The sequence below is a fragment of the Neomonachus schauinslandi genome, chromosome X (genome assembly GCF_002201575.2).
Source record: "Neomonachus schauinslandi chromosome X, ASM220157v2, whole genome shotgun sequence".
Lineage (NCBI taxonomy): Eukaryota > Metazoa > Chordata > Mammalia > Carnivora > Phocidae > Neomonachus > Neomonachus schauinslandi.
The window spans coordinates 37,774,113-37,795,471 of NC_058419.1; the positions used below are offsets into that span (position 1 = coordinate 37,774,113).

At 40.5% G+C, this 21,359-nt stretch overlaps 1 protein-coding gene across 1 annotated transcript in view; it reads left to right on the forward strand.

Moving 5' to 3' along the window:
* Positions 1-8: 8 nt before the first annotated feature.
* Positions 9-21,359, forward strand: part of AMMECR1 (AMMECR nuclear protein 1) — a gene marked incomplete at its 5' end in the record, with an annotated part of 108,834 nt that continues 87,483 nt past the window's right edge. The window contains one exon of the mRNA XM_021686592.1: positions 9-415. Within this exon, the coding sequence (XP_021542267.1) occupies positions 9-415 (407 nt within the window). The remainder of the gene's footprint in view (positions 416-21,359) is intronic.

The window sequence follows — 21,359 nt, forward strand, 5'->3', positions numbered from 1 at the left end:
CGGGTGGCGGTGGTGGCGCCTCCTCCTCCTCCCACTGCAGCGGAGAGAGCCAGTGCCGAGCTGGGGAGCTGGGACTAGGAGGCGCCGGCACGCGGCTCAACGGGCTGGGAGGTCTAGCCGGAGGAGGTAGCGGCAGCGGCTGTACCCTCTCTCCCCCCCAGGGCTGCGGCGGCGGCGGCGGCGGGGGGATTTCCCTGTCGCCACCTCCGAGCTGCGGAGTGGGGACCCTACTTTCTACCCCGGCCGCCGCCACCTCTTCCTCGCCCTCCTTGTCGTCCGCCGCCTCGTCCTCATCGCCCGGCTCCCGGAAGATGGTGGTGTCAGCGGAGATGTGCTGCTTTTGCTTCGATGTGCTCTACTGTCACCTGTACGGATACCAGCAGCCCCGGACCCCCCGGTTCACCAACGAGCCCTAGTGAGTACCGTGCCCTCCGCCGCTCTCTCTCTCTTGCGCTCGGGATGGGGCTCAGAGTTGAAGCAAAGTATGAGTCCGCCTCCCCGCCGGCGGCTGCCCCTGCCCCTCTCTCTGCCCGGGTCCCCGGAGCCACTCTACCTAAGTAAGGACACCCCGCGCTTTCTGCCCTCCGAGGCAGGCACCCCACACTTGGAACAGGGTGCTGCTGCAAGAGGTGGCTCACAGTTTCCCAAAGGTGTTCGCTTTCTCTTTGCGATAACTTCGAGGAGTTTTGACCCTTCCCTTCTCTCCTTCGCCACCCCGCGTCCCCACCGCCCTGGTTTTGGGGATCTGGATTACTCAAGGTGTTGACCTCTCCTCACTTTGGTTTCCATTTACCACACGTGAAAGCCCCGCCAGTATTCCCGCCCCGCGTGCCTTGCACAGGGAGAGTTACTATCCCACGGCAGGGTGAAAAATAGCAACTATCCAACTTCTGTTCTGCTAGTGATGGAACTTAGCTCCGGAGCTTATGAGGTTACCCGTCTTTTCCTTCGGGTTTCCTTGTGTCCTGGGGAGGGAGGTGGTTTTTTTTAAAAACACATTTTCCCTTACTACCTATTTTTATCCGAACATACCCATTAAAATGTGTTTCTAGTGAAGCGCACCGCCAGCTCTCTCACATTTGAAGAGTGAGACCTTTTTTTTTTTTTTTTAATTCCACCGTCTGGGTAATAGCTCATTCAAAAAGAGCTGTCCCCATAGAACCACTGTCAGTTTGTACATGAAGCGTGCATTCGCTTTTGTGTCAATTTCACTTTTAAGAAATCTGTGTTAGGCTCGACGATTTGAGAAATAGTTAAACAATCCAACAGTAAGTGTGTAGGAATTTTTATGTTTTCTTCTGGCTTGTACTTTCAGTTATTTTACCCTTCAAGTGTGTGGTTGAAATTGTTTAAAATAGCACTGTTACAGCTAAAAGCAGGTTAATTCTAATCCCCGTCCATTTGGATGTGTGGGAGATGGGGCATATGTTTTTTTTTTTTTAATGTGTAAACGGAGTGTAAACGGACTTGAGTTAAATGCTAGACAGAATGTAAAGCCCAAGGAAGGGCAGAATGACACAGAGGGCGATTGTTTTTATCATGAGTACTTTGCATCAACAACAACAACAAAAATGATAGAGAAAATTTTCAGTGAAACTTATACTGAAAACCATCAGCCCTTTTCCTTGCTAAGACAAGTGCCCCTTGTCCCCATATCATAAATACCTGAATTGATGTTCTTTTTAAACTGCTTTTCATTTTGTGAGATTAGAGGATTAGACTACTACTGGATAAGTATAAACACTTCTGCCTAGACTAAAAATATTAATATGTAAAGTGGAAATTGCAATAAAGTGTCCTGGAAATTGTAAATTTGTATTGTTTGTTTTCTTTGGCTTTAATGCTTTAAATGTATTTAATTTTGTATTTTTGCCACTCTTTTGTGGTCTGTGTATTTTCATTCAGACTTGGTTCATCTTTGGGCATTTATTCATAAAAAATGCATGAAAGAGCATCCAGAATGACACTTTGCCCAATAAATTAAATATCTTTATAAATTCCATAGTTTTAATTCTAGGAGCTTAAATCCTAAACCCACACCTTTACTTAGCCAATGTGTTTTTTGGTTAAGAAGTCAGATTCATTTAAAAGAGACTGCCATGTAAAAAAAAAAAAAAAACTATGAAATATTTATTAGCTTGAGTCACTTATTTGTGACTTTTTTGTCTTCTCTTGGATGTCTGTGATGTATTAAAGCCAGTCGTGGGATGATACATAGGTTGGCTCTGCAAAGTCATGGGACTGCAAAAATTCACTCCTGTTCAATTACATGAGTTTGGCAAAGGCTGTTTTACTATTCACGCTCTATTGCTCCAAAGCATATGAGAACACACTTTTCAGGAGGTGCTATTTTCACACATTTTAAAGTGAGTTTGGGTTAACTGAATGACTGTAACAAGAAGTTTAAAAGGAAAGTGAGCTTGACCAGTTCATACAAAAAATGCTTTTTGAAAATGTCATCTCAACAGTGGCTACTTTGCACATGTGTTTAGGTATTGCTTGTCTTCGAATACCCCATCCGCTGGATTTCTTTTTCATGGAACTAAACAGACCAAAGGCACACTTTTGACCGCTGGGGATATGTTGAAACGATGGTGGAAGAATAATAACCATTATCATTTAGCAGGCCTTGAATGTGTCGTGTGTTCAACAAAACAACTAACTTAGAAGAGACACTGAACGTGACCAAGGGGAGAACGAAAGTTTGCTTAAGTGGAAAGAGGACTGCATCTTATCTTCATTTATCTTAAAGTCATTTTTGAGGTGTGCTGTGGAAAATTCAAGAAAATGTCTTAAAAGCAGTGTTTGATTATGGGAGTCAAATAACTTGACAGTGCCTTAGTAACCACCACACATTTTCTGTTTTACATATCACATATTTAATAGCCTCACGTACTTATTAGCGGCTTTGTGCTGGGGGGCATAAGCTGTAAATAGACATATTTCTTTTTTTCCCCAGACCCTGAGTTACTAGTATCATGTCATGAGCAGCAGTGTTTCGGGTCTTGTCTCTGCTTCCCCCCCCCCCACAACACACACCCCAGAAGACATGCTTTCAACAAATCAGATTCTCCTGTGTCAAAACACACCGCTTTCATCCCTTCCCAGAACCTTCTCTGTCAACATGTCTGTAACTAGTGAAATCTGCCTTGTATAGGTTCAAAAGTTGTTGATTGAGCAGTTACCCTTCCATTCTGAAGGGTTATTAGAAATTTCCTCTGTCCGTTTCAGGTTCAAGGAGGGGATGCCAATATGTGGACAGGCTGTAGGGTTACAAATTCTTCTTCACTGTTGGCTTCTGTTTGTTGGAGCATCTTCCTCATTGCACAGAGGTAGCAGTAGCTACAGCTTGGGAGGACAGTGAAAACTTGTTTAATGGAGGACACATGACATTCGCGTTAAAAGTGAGGACTGCATTACTAAATCCTCGGTCTCGGTTCTCCAGGCACATTTGCCCACAGAAATCAGGTTTGAGATGTGATTTTAAAAATGACTTGAGGTGCATTTTATTCTTCAAAACCAGAGCTCTTGGATTCATATGTGGGAACCCAGATAGCCACATTATAGGAAACCATTTGCTACAATAAAGGGATCCACTGTGCCAGGTGTGGGGGCCAGTTAGACTCCACAGCAGCCGTTCTCCACTCGGGCCGCACATTCGAACCACTGGGGAATTATTAAAAAATGTGGAGACCTGGGTCACAAGCCCAGAGATTCCGATTTAATTGGTCTTGGATGGGGCCCGGACATCAGGATTATTAAAAGCTCCTCAGGTGATTTTGAACGTGCAGCTGAGGCAGAGAACCACTGGTTGTACCGTATTCGACTAGCCCTCTCGCCTGAGATTCAGATTAATTTGGTCTGGGGTGGTGCCTGGGAACCTGTATTTTATAAACACCCTGGGTCATTTCGGTAAACCACCGGTTTCGGAAAACCCTTGCAGTGTGGTCTGCACAAGACCTGACCAGGGAGCTGCTCTGGAATGGAGGCTCTCAGGTCACCCCTCAGACCGGCTGAATTTTAACAAGCTCCCCAGGTGATTCTTCCGCACATTAAAGTTTGAAGAGGAGTGGTTCTCCAACTTTAGAGTACATCATAATCTCCTGTAGTGCTTGTTAAAACACAAATTGCTGGGCCCCATTCCCAGAGTTTTGGATTCAGTCGGTCTGGGGTGGGGCCGTGAATTTGCATTTCTAACAAGCTCCCTGGTGATGCTGCCACAGTTCCCAGGACCACACGTTGAGACCCCCTGGGTTAGAGAAGTGAGGACCTCAGTAACGTAGTGCAGCAACTGTAAGGGAATGGCAATTTTCCCTGCCAGTTTCCAGTAGTGAACTTCCTGTTTCCATGTCACCAGCCTTTGTCATGTTCTCTCTAACTTAGCAAACTGGGAGATTGAATGCTGCCAAGATCCTAGTAAGAGTCCCAGGTTCTTGGGATGGTTTCAGTCTGAGGTGGGGGGAGGGGTGGCTGTTGGAAACCGGTGGTATGATTTTAGGTCTTTTTTTTCCCCCAGAAATGTTAAACGCGAAGGGCACCTTTTAGGAGTTAAAAACAGCATAAATATGATCTCTTAAAGTGAGTTGTATTGATTTTGATGAGTAAAGCCCCCTTCTGTTGCCGTAAAAAATGCTTTGATGATTAGCTCACTAAATAACACGTTGTGATAAGATTTTAAAAGCTTTTCCTTACACTTACGCTTGCTGGATTGGATTTTAAGAATTTCCCTCATTAACAAAGAAATATAAAAGGATCCTGCCAAGGCACTGGGATTGTTCAGTCTTATATTTTTAATGCTGTGTTGCATGTCACGTCCCATGAACTATTTGTTTTTTTTTTTTTTTTTTTTTTAAAAATTTTTTTTTTTTTTTTTACAGAGAAGGACACAGCGAGAGAGGGAACACAAGCAGGGGGGAGTGGGAGAGGGAGAAGCAGACTCCCCGCCGAGCAGGGAGCCCGATGCGGGACTCGATCCAGGGACTCCAGGATCATGACCTGAGCCGAAGGCAGTCGCTTAACCAACTGAGCCACCCAGGCGCCCCTGAACTATTTGTTTTAATCTTCTTACCACCTTTGAAGTTAATGCACTACTACATTTTGTATAGACCATGGCACATAAAAGATACTTTACCATTAACATCAATAATACAGTTTTCCATCGCAGTAAATAAAATATAATTTAAAAAAAAATCCACTCCTGGATATGCAGTTCTTGAGAGATTCTGATCAGGTGTTTGAACGGTTAACTCTTTCTTGTCTTGTCACAGTAGTCAAATTACTGTTTCCCAGTGTGCTTGGGAAGAATTGGGTTGTTTTAGAAAGGTGAAGCAAGCACTTTGTTTCACCAGAATAGTAACACTCCTATGACATGTTCGTTAAAAAGGTGATTTGATAATGCAGCTCAGGTCAAAGTGATATTAATACAGCATTTTAAACACATATTTCTATTATGTCTTTTTTTTTTTTTTAACGAAGACTGAGCAGAATAGCTGGAAGGTTTATCTGTCTATCGCAGATGATGCTACTAGGCCTCTACAGATTTCCTCATCCATGCTATAGCATAATGGCCATAATGTATAGTTTTTCTTGACACACAAAAAACAAAACAACGACATGTATTGTCTGGAAAATTGTTGAGCATCTTTGAAGGTATTTTATGGGTTGTTTTTCAACAATGTTGATTTTCATTGGAAGGCAGTCTGGTGTCCTCTCTTACTGAGAGAAAAGAAAGAAGGCACGCCCCCAGTTGTCATTTATGCTGTAAAAACAGCCAGTGACTGAAATGGGAGGATGTAGAAATATAAGTTACAAAATTATTTTTATATCCATGCATAAAGGTGTATGTAGGACAAGGTATATTTAGTTAAAAAGAAAAACTCAATGCTTATTTTACCTTCTCCCCCATATGGCCAAAGGGAGTGATAATCTAGCTCATAATTTCTCTTGCTTATGAATTGTGTTTGTGCGGCATTCAGGTCGCAGCTAGTGGGTGGCAACGAAGAAGGAGTCTTTGCTGGGATCTCTCAGTCCAATGGGAAGAAAGACCACTACTGAGAAAGTGAAAAATGCTCTGTTAGCCCATATGCATGAGTAGTTTTTTTTCCCCCTCGGTATGTGTTTCTTAGAGAAATACTAGCATTCACATTGTTGTCTTTAGAAAACCGTTCACTTTTTGAAATTGTATTTGTGTTAAGACACTGTAATGTATTACCGCAAAGGATTATGATTTTGTGCTTCCCATTTATAGACCACCTTACTTTTTGAGAATGTATATGTGTGAAACGCTAAAACTTGTGCAATGAGATTAGTCAAAGTTCCCTATTTCAATAGGCGTTATTCTGTTCTCTCAATGTCACACATGCTTGCCTGTTTTAAAGCAGCACAATGACCATGGCTTTTACATTTAAATTTTCTTCAATAGTCTTTTTTTTTTTCCCCTGAACTTGTGTAATAATGTCTCTTTTTGATACTGTTCTGAATCAATTAAGCTAAGTGAGGACCAGCAGTAAAAGCCAGGGACTGCCAAGAATGGACCTTCAATGTGTAAGCTGTCTTTCCACGATCAGTAATTGGGCAGTTGCTCACAGGACACTGGAGACAGTGTGGGAAGCCAGTGGTTGTGTAGGTGGGAAGAGTAGACTCCCCAACAGTAAACTTCTTTAGAGTTTGAGCTACTAAGAGCAGAAATGAGCCACAAGCTTATGTAGTAGAAATAAGAGAGCCCGAAGGAAGAAGTGTGGTGTAATAGTGCAGTTGGTTGGGTGGAGCATAGTTTATGTTTGGTCCAATGATAAGTGGCATCTTTTCTATCCAGTGTGGGTGTATTTTCTGCAGTTCTTAATGTATCATACTTTCAAACTTGCTCAACCTTAAAAATGTTAGTTTTGAGGAGCTGGGTGGAAATTATATGTCACTGGGGAAAAAAACCTGTTATTTCTTTTAGCATATACATTATGCTGAGTTCCATGGTTGGAAACCAGAGAAGTCGCTCTATCCTCTCAGAGCTTCCAGTCTTGTTCAAGGTATGATACAGACATCAGAGTCGCTTGAAATGCTGACAGTGCACTATATACGTGATTGTAGATGAAGTTAAAAAATGGGAAACATCGTACATCAGCATGGTGATGCCGTGGAAAAAAGGAGTGGTCAGGAAAAAGGTTTTTGGGAAGAGGATGACTTTTGAGCCAAGTTCTGAAATGGCAAAGGGGCAGAAATTACTCGTGAAGAGTCTGGTATGACCGGTAGGTCTTGAAGTCTTCCTGGCAGTTCTTGAACTCATTGCTCAGCACCACCCCCCTTATCACAGCACTTGGGGATTCTCAGCAGCTGTCTTCAGCCAGCAACTTGCACGCCCAGCATTCTCCATACCACCCCCTTGCTCTGGTCTCAAAGATCAGAAAACTTCAAGGAAATTACAAGTAGCCTTTTGTCTTGGGAACCCTCTGGGAAGGCTGGATAAGAGATACTGGATCTGATTATGGTCTCTCACATGAGGAGGAGAACAGTACTGGCAGAAGAGTCCTCCAGGACCTAAGATGACTTGGAAGGAGAAGAGTCTCACAGTAGAGGAGACCAGCTAGGCTTGAGGTTCCGAGGGCGCTAGGAAAACGGGCATTGGAAAAGTAGGGGAGCCACTCCAGGGGCAGAGTTCATGAATATAGGAATGTTGCAAAATCAAGAAATGGAAGAAGTTATCAGCAGATGCAGGGACTCGCACTCCAGGGCCAGCTTTTGTGTAGGAGTAGAAAGCTTGCAGCTCACCTGTTTCTTGGCTGCCATCCTTGCCTCTTCTTTTCTTGGCTCTGTGCCTAGCTATTCTTGTGCTCAGGAAAAGTTTGTTCAACAGCTCAGTTGGAATGGCTATGAAATTTGATCACAAGCGTAAGAACCTCCCCTTCCCCCTCTTCATCTATGCCCAAATGTATCTATCTAATTTGAGAGAAAGGAGAAGAAGACACGTTGGTTTATAGAATTCGCATCAAGTATAAAGATAGCTCAGATAGCTTTTGGGCGAGGACCTGAAATTAGGGGACTGCATGTAAGTAAAGAGGCATTGTAGAAAAAAAAATTCGACCAAATTCCCATTGCTGGGGGAAGTGAAGCGGGGAGAGGCTTTGAACCTAATTCAGAGTTTACAAGCCCGAGGAACTAGGAGGATTGTGGTGCCACTAAAAAGCAGGGAGGTGAAGGAATGGGAAGAAAAAACTAGTTGGTCAGGCGAAATCAGATTTTTTATTATGTGTTTTTCAAGTGTCGGCAGTTATCCAGCGTCATTTCTTTTTCAATTAACAGAACCACAGAGCAGTGACAGAACTATTGTGACGATTTGGTCAGTCTCCTGGATCTCTCCAGCCTCCCCTGCCCCAGTTGTGACTTTGAATGCTCAGATGGGTAGAGATCAGTGGTAGTTTTCAGCTTTGCATTGCTAGTAAAAATACCTGACAGTATGTTGGGTTTCCCTAATGTAGCTTTACATATTATACATATTATATATCATCAATTTGTACAGCGGCCAGCGACTCTTAGATTTCCTTAGTGTGTATCTTAGCACAGCGTTCAGCAAAATACAGCCTCATGGAGAACTATCTCAAGAATTTTTAGTTTCAGATGTGGATTAAAGGAAATTTCTGAAGGACTGCAAGTACTGCCTGGTACTCGATTCTAGGTCCTGCATCCTCAGGCTTAGAAAGTAAAGGAATCAAGCTGGATCCATTTGCAGCTTTGCTGACAAGGAAGGATAGATGCTATCAGTGGACAAGATCAGCCATGTTGCTTTGTGATCATTGTGATCTACAGTGGATGGGCAAATGTGAAAAGTTCTACTTGAGTCCAGGCCTACTAATATTAGTTTTTGTTTGTTTTTTTAAATAAGGTCTGTGATGGTCTTGATGATTCTTGCCTTTCCCCTGTTTCATTTTACAGATAATCCACACTGTGACCCAAAGCCACATGCAATGCTGGGAGAGCACAGTTGACTGTATTATGCAATATCCTGCCAGAAGATGCTGACCAGCTCTCTAGTAATGGAAAGTAGTGAGATTGACTTAACAGCCTGTGTAGCTTGCCTTGCCATTCCATATATTTTCTGTAAGCATATGACATGCAATTCTAGTAACGTATCTTATGGTGAGATTTTGGATTGCTGCAAGGTCTTAACACCAAATTCTGCTTTGCTTCGGGCCTTAGTGGGTCTTTGAGTCATTCTCCTAGAACGGAATCTATGGAAAAATTAGTTTTTGTGCTGTCAGCCTCCAGGTCCTACAGCACTGTGACGGCCTCAAAGAGATGCTTGTGTGCTGGTCACACCGGTGTGCTGCTTCTCTGTGACATTGTTACTGCGTGTGTAGCCTAGCGACTGTACAGGCCTAGGTGGTTTGGGGTACAAATAAGTTATATAGCTGGGGAAACTTGGGCCTCAGTACATACCTCACTGTAGCAAGGGAAATACCTTTTGTATCCTGATTTTGAACAGCGGTGAGGTAAGTGTGTAGATGATGGGTGCATTTTTTACATCCTTTGCAAATTGTTATTTGGTAAGTGGAAGATGGTGTTGGTGATTTAGTCAGTAAAGGAGAACCTCATGAAGTCTTCTGGCCTTTTTCCATGTTAGAGTATGGCCCTCAGTGCATTTTATGAAGTTTCCCATGATTAAGACAAATAAACAAACAACTTTGCACACTTCTTTGGCGTTACAAACCAAAAACTTGCCGCCAGCCTGGCCACTGAGTTCGTGGAATAGCTCTTTGATGTCAGGACGAGGTGCCCGGTAGTCAGTGGTTAAAATTGTTTGTTCAGTTCATGGGCCCATCTACCCCACCCTCTTGTCAATTCAGAAAACCCTCACAAGAACAAATGGGAATGATACCGCTTCTATTTCCCTGACACTAATGAGGCGATGTGTGGTTTGTGGTGTGTTTTACTCCACAGACTCCTCTAATCATTGCCCTGTTTGGCAACTTGTTTTGCAGAAAGCCACTCTTTCACACTGTGAAAGCATTAGCTCTGTGGAGAAGGAGAGTCACATAGAGCCGGAGGCAGGACTAGAGGGCGCATGGGAGCCAGGGAGGGAGAAAAACACAACCGTAGTCAAGTGAGGTAAAGCCTGAATTCAGGGCGGAAAAAGGAGACTTGAGTGCCCGGTCTGGAGTAGAGCTGCTCCAACAGGCATATTTCACGCTTTACAATCCTGGGTGTCCCTCCTTCACAACAAGCGGCTATGGTGCTCTTGTTAAAAAAAATATATATATATTCCTACCAGAAACAGATGCACAGCATAAAGTTTAGCTATACAAGAAGACTTGCATATGCATCCCTGAGTACTTCCAAGAGACCATGTTGAAATGAGAATGAGGCCTCTGGGCAAGTTTGGGGGCCATGGGACAAGTAGCTTAAGTATACCCCAAACAGATAAATGTAACCACTCTCTGATCATGAGCCTTTCTGTTTCTTGACTTGTCAGTGAACATAATTGTAAATCCTCAGATACTCAGATGTGTCTTACTTTCAGGTCTGTATTGAGGTGGTAATAGATGGATGAAGTTTTGTTTATAGAGCTTGCTGACAGTCATTCTCCATAACAGAGATTATGGAACGGATAATATTAAAGGATAGACCCCGCTGTAATTTCTGACTGCAGGATGCAGTCAATAGGAGGGCATTCTGTTGATCATACCGTGTCTTCTGTAGCTTTTCTCCAGTGTGTCTCAACAGGGCCTGCTATGGTCAATCTTATTTGCAAGTTACATTCTCAGATTACTGGAGTGTCAGTCATTTTTGGTTAATCAGTTTCTCTTTAATCATACAGATGTATGATGCTTTTAGAAAATTGATTGATGGGGCGCCTGGGTGGCTCAGTTGGTTAAGCGACTGCCTTCGGCTCAGGTCATGATCCTGGAGTCCCGGGATCGAGTCCCGCATCGGGCTCCCTGCTCGGCAGGGAGTCTGCTTCTCCCTCTGACCCTCCTCCCTCTCATGCTCTCTGTCTCTCATTCTCTCTGTCTCAAATAAATAAATAAAATCTTTAAAAAAAAAAAAAAGAAAATTGATTGATGTATTTATTTAGTGGTAAAAAATGTATAACATGAGACCTACCCTCTTTCCATATATATATATATATATATATATATATATTTTTTTTTTTTTTTAGAGAGAGCAGGGGTGGAGGGGCAGAGGGAGAGGGAGAAAGAATCTGAAGCAGGCTCCACGCTCAGCACGGAGCCCAGCACGGAGCTTGATCTCACAACCCCGAGATCATGACCTGAGCTGAAATCAGGAGGCAGACGGTTAACCGACTGAGCCACCCAAGTGCCCCTCTTTCCAAATTTTTAAGTGTACAGTACAATACTGATAACTATAAGCACCATGTTTAGCTTAGTTTTTGAAGGTGCACGATAGTGGCTCTACCTAAAGCAACTAATGTTTCATAAGAATTTTGGGAATCTTTTAAAAATTAATCTTACAAACATGTATAAGCACAGAGCTTATTTATGAGAAAGCTTAATTTAGGCTTTCAAGTATTTTTTTTTCCAAACTTATTGAAAACTATGAGTAAACTAGATTAAAGGCATCTGAGTAAGAAATAACCAGTAAAAAATGTTTCAAACTAGTAGCGTGTCAGTTAGTATTTGACATGGCATTTATCATTTACTTTATTAGTATACTTAATAATACCACCTACCTGTATTTGAAAAGAACTGGATTTTCTAGCTTTCCTTGTAAGTTGTTATTCCTATTCTCTGTCTTTTAGGGCTTTCTAATGAATTTGCTAATAATAATATAAGGAAACGTCTTTGACAGGTAGGAACTTTGCCCTTGCTTACCCACTCTTAATGGTGGAAGGGTGAAGGCAGAGAGAGAACATTCGTTTTGACAGTTGAACCTGATGTTTCTGAGGAAATGTGTTTTTTAGAGAGACGGAAAATTGGAAAACACCTTGCCTAATTGGCTATTATAAGTAAGGCCTTTTAAGTCCGTGTGTGTATATGTAAACCACTGTAGTTGAGCACTTCTTGAAATTGCTTCTTATTTGCTTTAATGAAAAGCTTATACCTAAAGGTGGTTAGTGGAGTACTCACTTTGGGAGCACATATACTAAGTGTGGTAGTGGAATCTGTGAAATAATAGATATGGTCAAGACTTGAAAGTTGTTTATTTGCCTCACTGTCTATACAACCTGTGTGAGATTTGTTATCATTAGGAGAGGTACAGACATTTTTTAATATTATCACTGAGTTGTGACGTATTACTTTGGATTTCGGAGCAGTTTCTAACTTCTTCCATTTAGAGATGGCTTTACAGTTTTAGAGAAGAAAGAAGAATTCCCACTATGATTATCCCTTTGCTTGTAGACATTTTAGAGTGAGTGTTTGTTTAAGCTTCAAGATATATTTGCTAGCATTATCTTAAGACAGTGTATCTTACATCAAAACCTACCATTCTCAGCTAGTACTCCTCTTAATATTGTAAATTCTAACATTTCAGTGCAGCAAGCGATATAACGGTTGTGGGGGAGAGGCTCTATAAAATAGGCGTAAGCCATGCTTCCTGCCCTTAAAAAGCTTGCAGTCATACTGAGAAGACAAGATTCATGAAACAGATGATGAGGTCACATGATTTAATGGCTGAATAAATGATGGAGACAATGAGGCCTGTTAGAGTTTGGACAAAGACTAATGTGGACTGGGATTATACAGGAGGGCTCCATGCACAAAGTAGGATTCAGGCTGGGTAGACCTTTCACAGAGGGATAAAGCATTCTAGACAGGGAAACAATTTAAAGACACAGCGGTCAGAATGAGCATTATATAGTAGTCAGTGGGTACTAATCAAAGGTATATTAAAGTCGGGGAGATCGTAGCAAGAAAGGGGACCCCGTCAGGAGACTGTTGCTATAATTCAAGGATTGGGAAATGAAGGCCTGCCAGTTGACAATTTTAAGCTATTAATGGCCTGTGAATTGCCTCTTTCTTGGTAAAATTTTCCTTTTGTCCAGCTAATTATGCCTCAGCAGCTCCTTTAATGGCATGAATGTCATGAAGCCTGGACAAGAGACTGGGAAATAACACAAGCAGGAGTCTGCTGTGTAGACAGAGTGCTTTCGTTTATCAATAGACATTCAGCATAAGTCAGTTAGATTAACATTGGTTACATCACCCTCTGCCTGAGTGCCTTCTATGTTCTGTGTTCTTTTTTTTTCTTCTAAACTTCAGTGTCTCAGACATGAAGTTGAGGGAGTTGAGTACCAACAAAGATAATGTAATTTAAAAGTAAACTACCCTAATTATTACAGAGTTAAGTGGCTTTAAACCACTTTTTTCCTCCTTAAATTAATGAAGGAATTTTACTTGGATGTTATAAAAGTAACTCACATGAGGTAGGTACTGGCAATTATAATAATTATAGGAGAATTGTGTACTAATGATTGAATGATGTTATTTATTAAATTAGCTTCAACATCGATTAGTCTAAAGGGTATGTTCCTCAGGGTTCTTAACATGCCCTACTCGAGAATGCTACACCTCTAAGACACGGACTATGTAAGCAAAATCTGTAAAGGTTTCATAGTATTATTTAGAAACAAAATTTTAAAATGGTTTCCAGGATTACAATAAAACAGCATATATTTTTTTTATTTTATGTGTTGACCAACAGTTACCCTTTGAAAAAGAAGGAGCAAATTCTTAGTCTTTTTGTTGATGATTTGTCTTTAATTATATGAAGACATACGTTTAGAACCCAAAACTTCTTTTTTAGGGATCACTGTAAAATTTCATTTCATTTCATTTCAGCAACTCTCTTCTTTTATCCCCCAGAATATGTTTCAGAATAGGAGAAAATTATTTCCTGTTAGATTGATCTCTGACAGGGTCTAGCCACATAGCCATGAATGTTGTGCCAATGTACTCAGGAAGTAAAAAAACAGCCTGGCACAGTGCTCATTAGCAGTGTTCTCTGCGTAGTCAGTTTAGGTTTTTTATAAGTAAACGAGCTCTCCCTCATGTCATAGACTTGAATCATGAATAATCTGTAATTTGAATTACCTATTACTACAGTGAGGTAAAGAAATACCAGATGTTAAAATAGTGGTAGTGAAATATGTTTGAGTCCGAGCTTTTGAAGAAGAGACGGAGTTTGGCCTATGTCTGTGATCACGGACCCCTGCCACATAATAGGGTAGGAGGCCAAATGGAATCCAGTGGTTCTTAGGACAGACCACACAAAGGTCCATGATCACTTTCAATATGCTTAAAATCTTTATTAGCAAAGGTGAATACTCTCATCGAGGGAAGGAGAGGTGCGTTTGTTTATACAGGGTTGAACTATTGAGATGCCAATTTCACTTCTCACAGGCTTCAAACAATAGGCTTGTTACATGGGCAGTGGCCTCCATAGTGTAGAGCACAATCAAGGAAAAAAATAAGTCAGTGGTTTTCCGTTTTGGCTATGGCAAGAGAACAAGCAAGTCCTATTTTAAAGTGAAAAAATGGGTGTGGGTCCAAAGGGTCCTGGTTCCTGTCTCCATTGGCTGCTCTCAGAACCTTTGCCGTGTTTATTTCAGTTCAGCCTAGAGAAATTCAGGTCAGTTTTTACAGAAGAGGAGCATTTTAGTCTTGAAGCTTTCTCTCATTTCCATGAAGAGTATAATTATTCACCATCCCATAATAACCATTTATTAACCCTTTACTGACTTAATGAACTTGCACCAGCCCAGCACGGCCACTGGTGCTGTCTTGTTCTCAGAATTGTTGTTATCTTTATTTAGTGTTTTTGACTCTTTATCTCTCCCACTCCAAAATTGAAGTATAAATCTAGGAAGATCCTTCTCTTCCCCTTCCTCAACATAATTTGTCTTTGGAGCTTTGTCATTTTTGAGAGCATCAGTCTTAAATATCTGCAGACTTTGTAGCAACTGCATTAAATAATTTCTACCACTTAAATTTTAGCAGCGTTTACCACTTTGCATTATCTAGAAAGTTTACTGGTTCTGCTAGTCTTCCAATTTGGGTTGGAGGGTGTGGAGCGATGAGGACAGAGGTTGTAAATTTATGACTTCGAAATTTTTTCAAACAGTGGATTTGAATATCTAAAGGAGTGTGTTTAACTGGACTGATTTTGAATTCAGGGCAGTGTTAGATCTCAAAGATTTCTGGAAGTTTTTCTAGGGAGGTTTTGAAGCAGAGAATGAGAGATGTTCCATTGTGTTCCTTCCTGTGCCTTACCTGGAAGTAGATATCTTTGTGTCTGTATGTATAACTGACACTGTAAGATCTTTATGGATTTACTTGATATTGTTTGCTATTTGGAGACTCACCTGGCTATATGTAGCTATACACAGGAGGGACGTGTGTTTATGATTCTCAACGAGGTATGGCATAGGCTTTAATCACCTGCTTATCTTTTCCTCTATGATTCCATTCATATAGAATCTTGGAATACTTGGAAGGCTGTTTGGTACTATTTATTTTCTGCTATTTTGTTTGTTTGTTTTTTTAAGATTTTATTTATTCATTTGACAGAGAGAGAGTGCACAAGCTGGGGGAGTGGGAGAGGGAGAAGCAGGCTCCCTGCTGAGCAGGAAGCCCAATGTGGGGCTCGATCCCAGGATCCTGGGATCGTGACCTGAGTCGAAGGCAGACACTTAACTGACTGAGCCACCCAGGTGCCCCTGCTGTTTTGTTTTAAACTATAGGTTCCCATATGTTTAGATAAGTGCTTCTTTCCTAATATTTCTACAGTCAGGAATTCTTAGTCTACTGCCTAAGAATGGATTTTAGAGGGTCAGCAAACCACAGTGAATATCCTACATTTGGTGAAAAAAAAAGGAATACATTTATTTGTTTTTATGGAAATTCTTGATGTGTCTGTTCTCGCATTAATATAATTTAGATGAAGGAAAACAGATTTGAAGAAGCCTGACCCAAGGGATTTTAAGTTATCCCGAAAGCACAAATAATATTTTAGCATGTAATTTTCCTCATAAAATGTTTTATGGCAGACTTGTTTATGTCATAGTTCTGAGTCAAAGCTGAATTCAACACATTAGTCTTTAACTTATCCAAAATTAATATCTTCTGGCTAAGAACCAACACAGCTTTATGACTCTTAAACCATTTCCTTATATTAATCACCAGCTGTAGAAATGTGCTTTATTTGGGGGGCCATTTAAAAAAACAATTTTTTGTTCACTTCCTGAGTTATTGCATAGTTTACAATGCAAAGAAAACATCCAAGCATAGTTGGAAAGCAGGTTATACTTACTAATTTAGCAACTTATTCATACATATTAGCCTTAAAGTATACAAGGTTCAGATTCTTCAAATTACTGTCTCAGCAAAATGAAAAATTATTTAATCAAGGACTTTAATGGTTGCTCATAAATTCCTGAAATTGCAGATTTTAAGTCCATGAATTCTAAAGACATAGTAGTGAAAACCTACCATGTTATATACCTTTTTTGTATGCTCATGCTGGTTTTAAAAAGTATGTATGGAATAGGACAGTGAAACTCTAAATGATGGCTTCATAAGTATCACTGAGACTACTGTTGATTTGAATGAGTGATTTCCTCTATATTAAGGATCTGTTCAATTTAAATTGGTTTTCTCAGACAAGATTTTAATGGCTTTGTAATCACTTTTTTTTTTAAGATTTTATTTATTTGAGAGAGAGAATAAGCAGGGGGAGGGAAAGGGACAAGCAGACTGCATGTTGAGTGTGGAGCCCCACACGGGGCTTGATCCCAGGACCCTGAGATCATGACCTGAGCTGAAATCAAGAGTTGGATGCTCAGCCGACTGAGCCACCCGGGCGCCCTGCTTTGTAATCCCTCTTATAGTGTTTTAAACATTTAGTGAGTGATTCTCAACATTTTTCTTCTTGCAACATGACTCTGTGCCCTGCATCATGATCCCTACACCCAAAGTTTTGTGTACAATTCCAGGTGCTACTCTAAGAGGGGCAGGTCAGTTATTTTGAAAGTATTATGTGTTTGTACTCATTCTTCTCCCCACTTCACCTTCCCCTTCTCAAACACACACACACACACATATATGAGAAGGTTGTTTTCATATCATACCTGCAGCTAAATTCATTCAGGACCCCTGGAACTATCCAAATGAAGAACCACTTATAATATGTTTGACATCTCCCAATTTAGTATTAGGATAATGCTATCATTGTGGTCAAACTTTTTCATAACTTATAATCCGGTTTGGCAACATTATAATGAATCATCAGTTGTATGGGTAAAATAGTAAATGTCTTATTAAAATGAGTTTTTAAAATGTTTATGATTCTTTATATAATTCAAGATTTAGAGCTTATAATCACCATCTACCCCATTTCTAAGAAATACACTGAGACCTTTTCTTAGTAACCTTTCATCTGTTAGGACTCTAGGGATTGAACTAGATGCTGTGCTTTCAGTCCCACGATGACTTGGATAAGTCATAGTCTCTCATGTTCTTTTATTTAAAACTAACATAATGTGAATCTTTAAAAAGAAGTAACATTTAAAAAATACTTGAGGGGCGCCTGGGTGGCTCAGTGGTTAAATGTCTGCCTTTGGCGCAAGTAATGATCCTGGGGTTCTGGGATTGAGCCCTGCATCGGGCTCCCTGCTCGGCGGGGAGCCTGCTTCTCCCTCTCCCACTCTCCCTGCTTGTGTTCCCTGCCTTGCTGTCAAATAAATAAATAAAATCTTAAAAAAAAATTAAAAAAATAAAAAATACTTGAAATGAAGCCAAATATTGATAACAATAAATGCTTCTATTGCATCTGTTATCAAAAAACACATTTATTTCCTTGTAGTTACCAAAGGTAAAATGGAGTGTAAATCTAGGCCGATCATATTTTTTCTCTTCTAATTTTGTAGATGTTCATGAATACTTTTACCTAGCAATCTATGTGTAGACATCACCAAGGATCCCACGTATTTTTCTGGGTACTTTTAAGAGCTAAAGTTTACAGTCTTTTTAGAAAACACAATTTTTAGAATGATTTTCAAACTCAAGAAAAGAAGGGATTTCCAGAATATTAGAGTAAGGACCTTAGAAGATCTACTCCTCTATAAAAGCAACATGGACACTGGCAAAAATGTTCAAAACCAACTTTTTCAGAATTCTGGAAATTAACCAAAGACTTCCAACAACCCAAGCATTTACTCATTAAAGACAGATGATTTTCAAACAACAACAACAAAACCAGATGATTTTTCATAAGAACAGTGAGCTTTGTTGTGCTTTAACTTGCCCTAATCCTTTCTCCCTTTATCCAGTTCCACAAGGAAACCAGTAGCCACTGGAGGGGTAAAGCTCCCCAAATACCCCTATCGCCAAGAATCATCACTATCTGACCTGCCTGGCAGCTCCCTGGGAAGGCTCCATTCACAAACTTGTCTCTATTTGACCTGATTCATCCTTGCTCAGTGGAAAAGCATTATCCTAGGGGTACTTGTTGAAAACAATCAAGGGCAATTGTTTAACATTACATCTGCCTGAGCTAGTGATACCAGAGGAGGGCAAAGCAGAGGCTGGCCAGAAAACTTAAAAGGAGAATCTGGGGATGGGATGGGGGCTTTAGCAAGCGCTAAGATATTCCTGGGTATCTAGAAGGCCACACATATGTGTAGGGCTGTGTGTAGGCCCAAGAAAGACTTGAGAAGCCCCTATTTGCTCACTTCTGGCTGACCTTGAGAACCTATGGAAGAAGGAAATGAAGGCCAAGGTAGAGCTGTAAACTGCTGGAGCATTGAAGGCATACCCCAACACGCACACACAGGGTCTCTTGACATAGGGTGAAAGATCTACCAGTTCAAGACATTTTAGAAAATCCCTTTCCAGTCATTAGTTGACCTCTAAGCTAACTGAGCAGAGACTTCACGTGGCCATACATGACACCAAATACAGACTTTACAGAATCAGTCCAAGAAAGTCACTAAATAACCAACAAGAAGAACAAACCTTGGGGAGGGATCTGATTTCCAAACTTGCTATGTTACATTATTTAAAATGTTTACTTTTCAACAAGAAATAAAATACAATCAAAGACGGGAAAGTATGACACATATACAGAGAGATAAGCAGTCAATAGAAACTGTCCCTGAGGAAACCCAGATGTTGTGCTTACTAGTCAAAACTTTAAATGAGCTATTATAATTATATTAAAAGGAAATCATGTCTAAAAAATTAAAAGAAAGTATATGACTGTCTCATCAAATAAAGACTATCGGTAGAGATAGAAATTATTTTAAAAAGAACCAAATGGAAAATCTGGAGTTGAAAATTTCAGTAACTGAAATGAAAAATTTCTAAAGTGGTTCAGCAGCAGATGTGAGTGGCAGAATTAAGAATCAGCAAACTTGAAGAGAGATTGAGATGATACTATCTGAGGAACATAAAGAATGAAGAAAAACGAGCAGACCCTAAGAGACCTATGGGACACCATCAAGTATACCAATATACATATAATAGGAGTCCCAGGAGGAGAATGTGGGGAAGCAGAATAGTAGGAGTAACGGCTGAACACATCCCAAATTTGTTAAAAACAAAACAACATTGATCTGCAACATCCAAGGAGCTCAGCTGAAAGTAGGATAAACTCAGAAGGATTCACACCTAGACACATGATAGTCAAGTTGTTGAAAGATGAAAACAAAGAGAATCTTGAATGCTTCAAGAGTGAAGGGACTCATCACAGACAAGGGATTCTGAGTAAGATTAACAGCTGATTTCTCATCAGAAACCATGGAGGCTAGAAGGGTGGTGGGATGAAATAGTCAAAGGGCTGAAATAAATGGATTGTCAAGAATCCTATATCTAGCAAGACCGTCCTCATAAGTGAAGGAAAAATTAAGACATTTCCAGATAAACAAAAACTGAGAGAATTTGTTGCTGCAGATCTGCTCTATAAGAAATACTAAAGGGAGTCCTTCAGGCTGAAATGAAAGGACACTACATAGTAACTTGAATGTACACAAAGAAATAAAGAGCACTGGTAAAGGTGACTACATAGATAAATACAAAAGACAGTGTAAAGGTATCCTTGTTTGTAATGTTTGTTCTCCTATCTCATTTACAAGACAGTTGAGTGAAGCAATAATTATAAAACTGTTGATGGGTTTATCATGTACAAAGAGGTCATTTGAATGACAGTAGTTTAAAGGAGCAGGGTTGGGAACAGAGCTATAGTGGAAGAGAGATTTTGTAAACTATTGACATGGGTTGCTATTAATCTGAACTAGATTTTTGAAAGTTAGATGTTAATTATAACTCCCAAGGTGGCCATTAAGAAAATGACTCAAACTAGGATAAAGAATTGGTAGTTAGCTTTAGAACTCTCATTGTGATGGCATGCAGGTTAGATTCTGGGAGTGAGATTATAGATTAATTATTTTCAAAGTTAAGTTTTATTTGAAAGTTGTTTCTCATATGTTGTAAACAGGTTGAACTATATTGCCTACATAGAATATTTTGGCCTCTTTCCAGATAAACTTAATAAAACACTAAAAGCACTTCATAATTATCAATTCTTAGAACAATCTCCTGAACTAAGAGTTTGCCCTTGCCCAGTTCTTAAGATGGGAAAACTGTAGCATAGAGAATTTAAGCCTTGCCTGTTTCTTCTTGGTAGGATTTCTTTTTTTTTTTTTTTTTTTTTTTTAATTTGAGGGAGAGAATGAGATAGAGCATGAGAGGGGGGAGGGTCAGAGGGAGAAGCAGACTCCCCGCTGAGCAGGGAGCCCGATGCGGGACTCGATCCCGGGACTCCAGGATCATGACCCGAGCCGAAGGCAGTCGCCCAACTAACTGAGCCACCCAGGTGCCCCTTGGTAGGATTTCTAACATTGTAAGAATTGTAATACTCAAGCACTGGCTTTATAACATAGCCCTCCCCTTTCCTAAAAGTGGTTAATGGCACATATTTGTCTTTTGATAATAAAATTAATATGTTAAGAATTTTATGACACCCCTCAAGGAACTGAAGACAAATTAAAAATCTCTCCTTGAGCTTGCTTGCCTCTCTTCCAGAACTAATTCAAATGGACCTTCAGTCTGATGTGCAGTATCTGTCACAAAGATGGTGCCTGGAAAGTTGTTTTTAGCTCAAATGGAGGTCTTTTTTAAAGATTTTTTATTTATTTTTATTTGAGAGAGATAGAGGGAGAGCACAAGCACGGGGAGGGGCAGAGGAAGAGGGAGAAGCAGATTCCCCACGGAGTAGGGACCCCAACCTGGGCCTTGATCCCAGGACTCTGGGATCATGACCTGAGTTGAAGGCAGATGCTTAACCGATTGAGTCACCCAAGCACCCCTCAGATGGAGGTCTTAAGAGACTGTAGAAAAAACTTGTTCTTTTCTGAA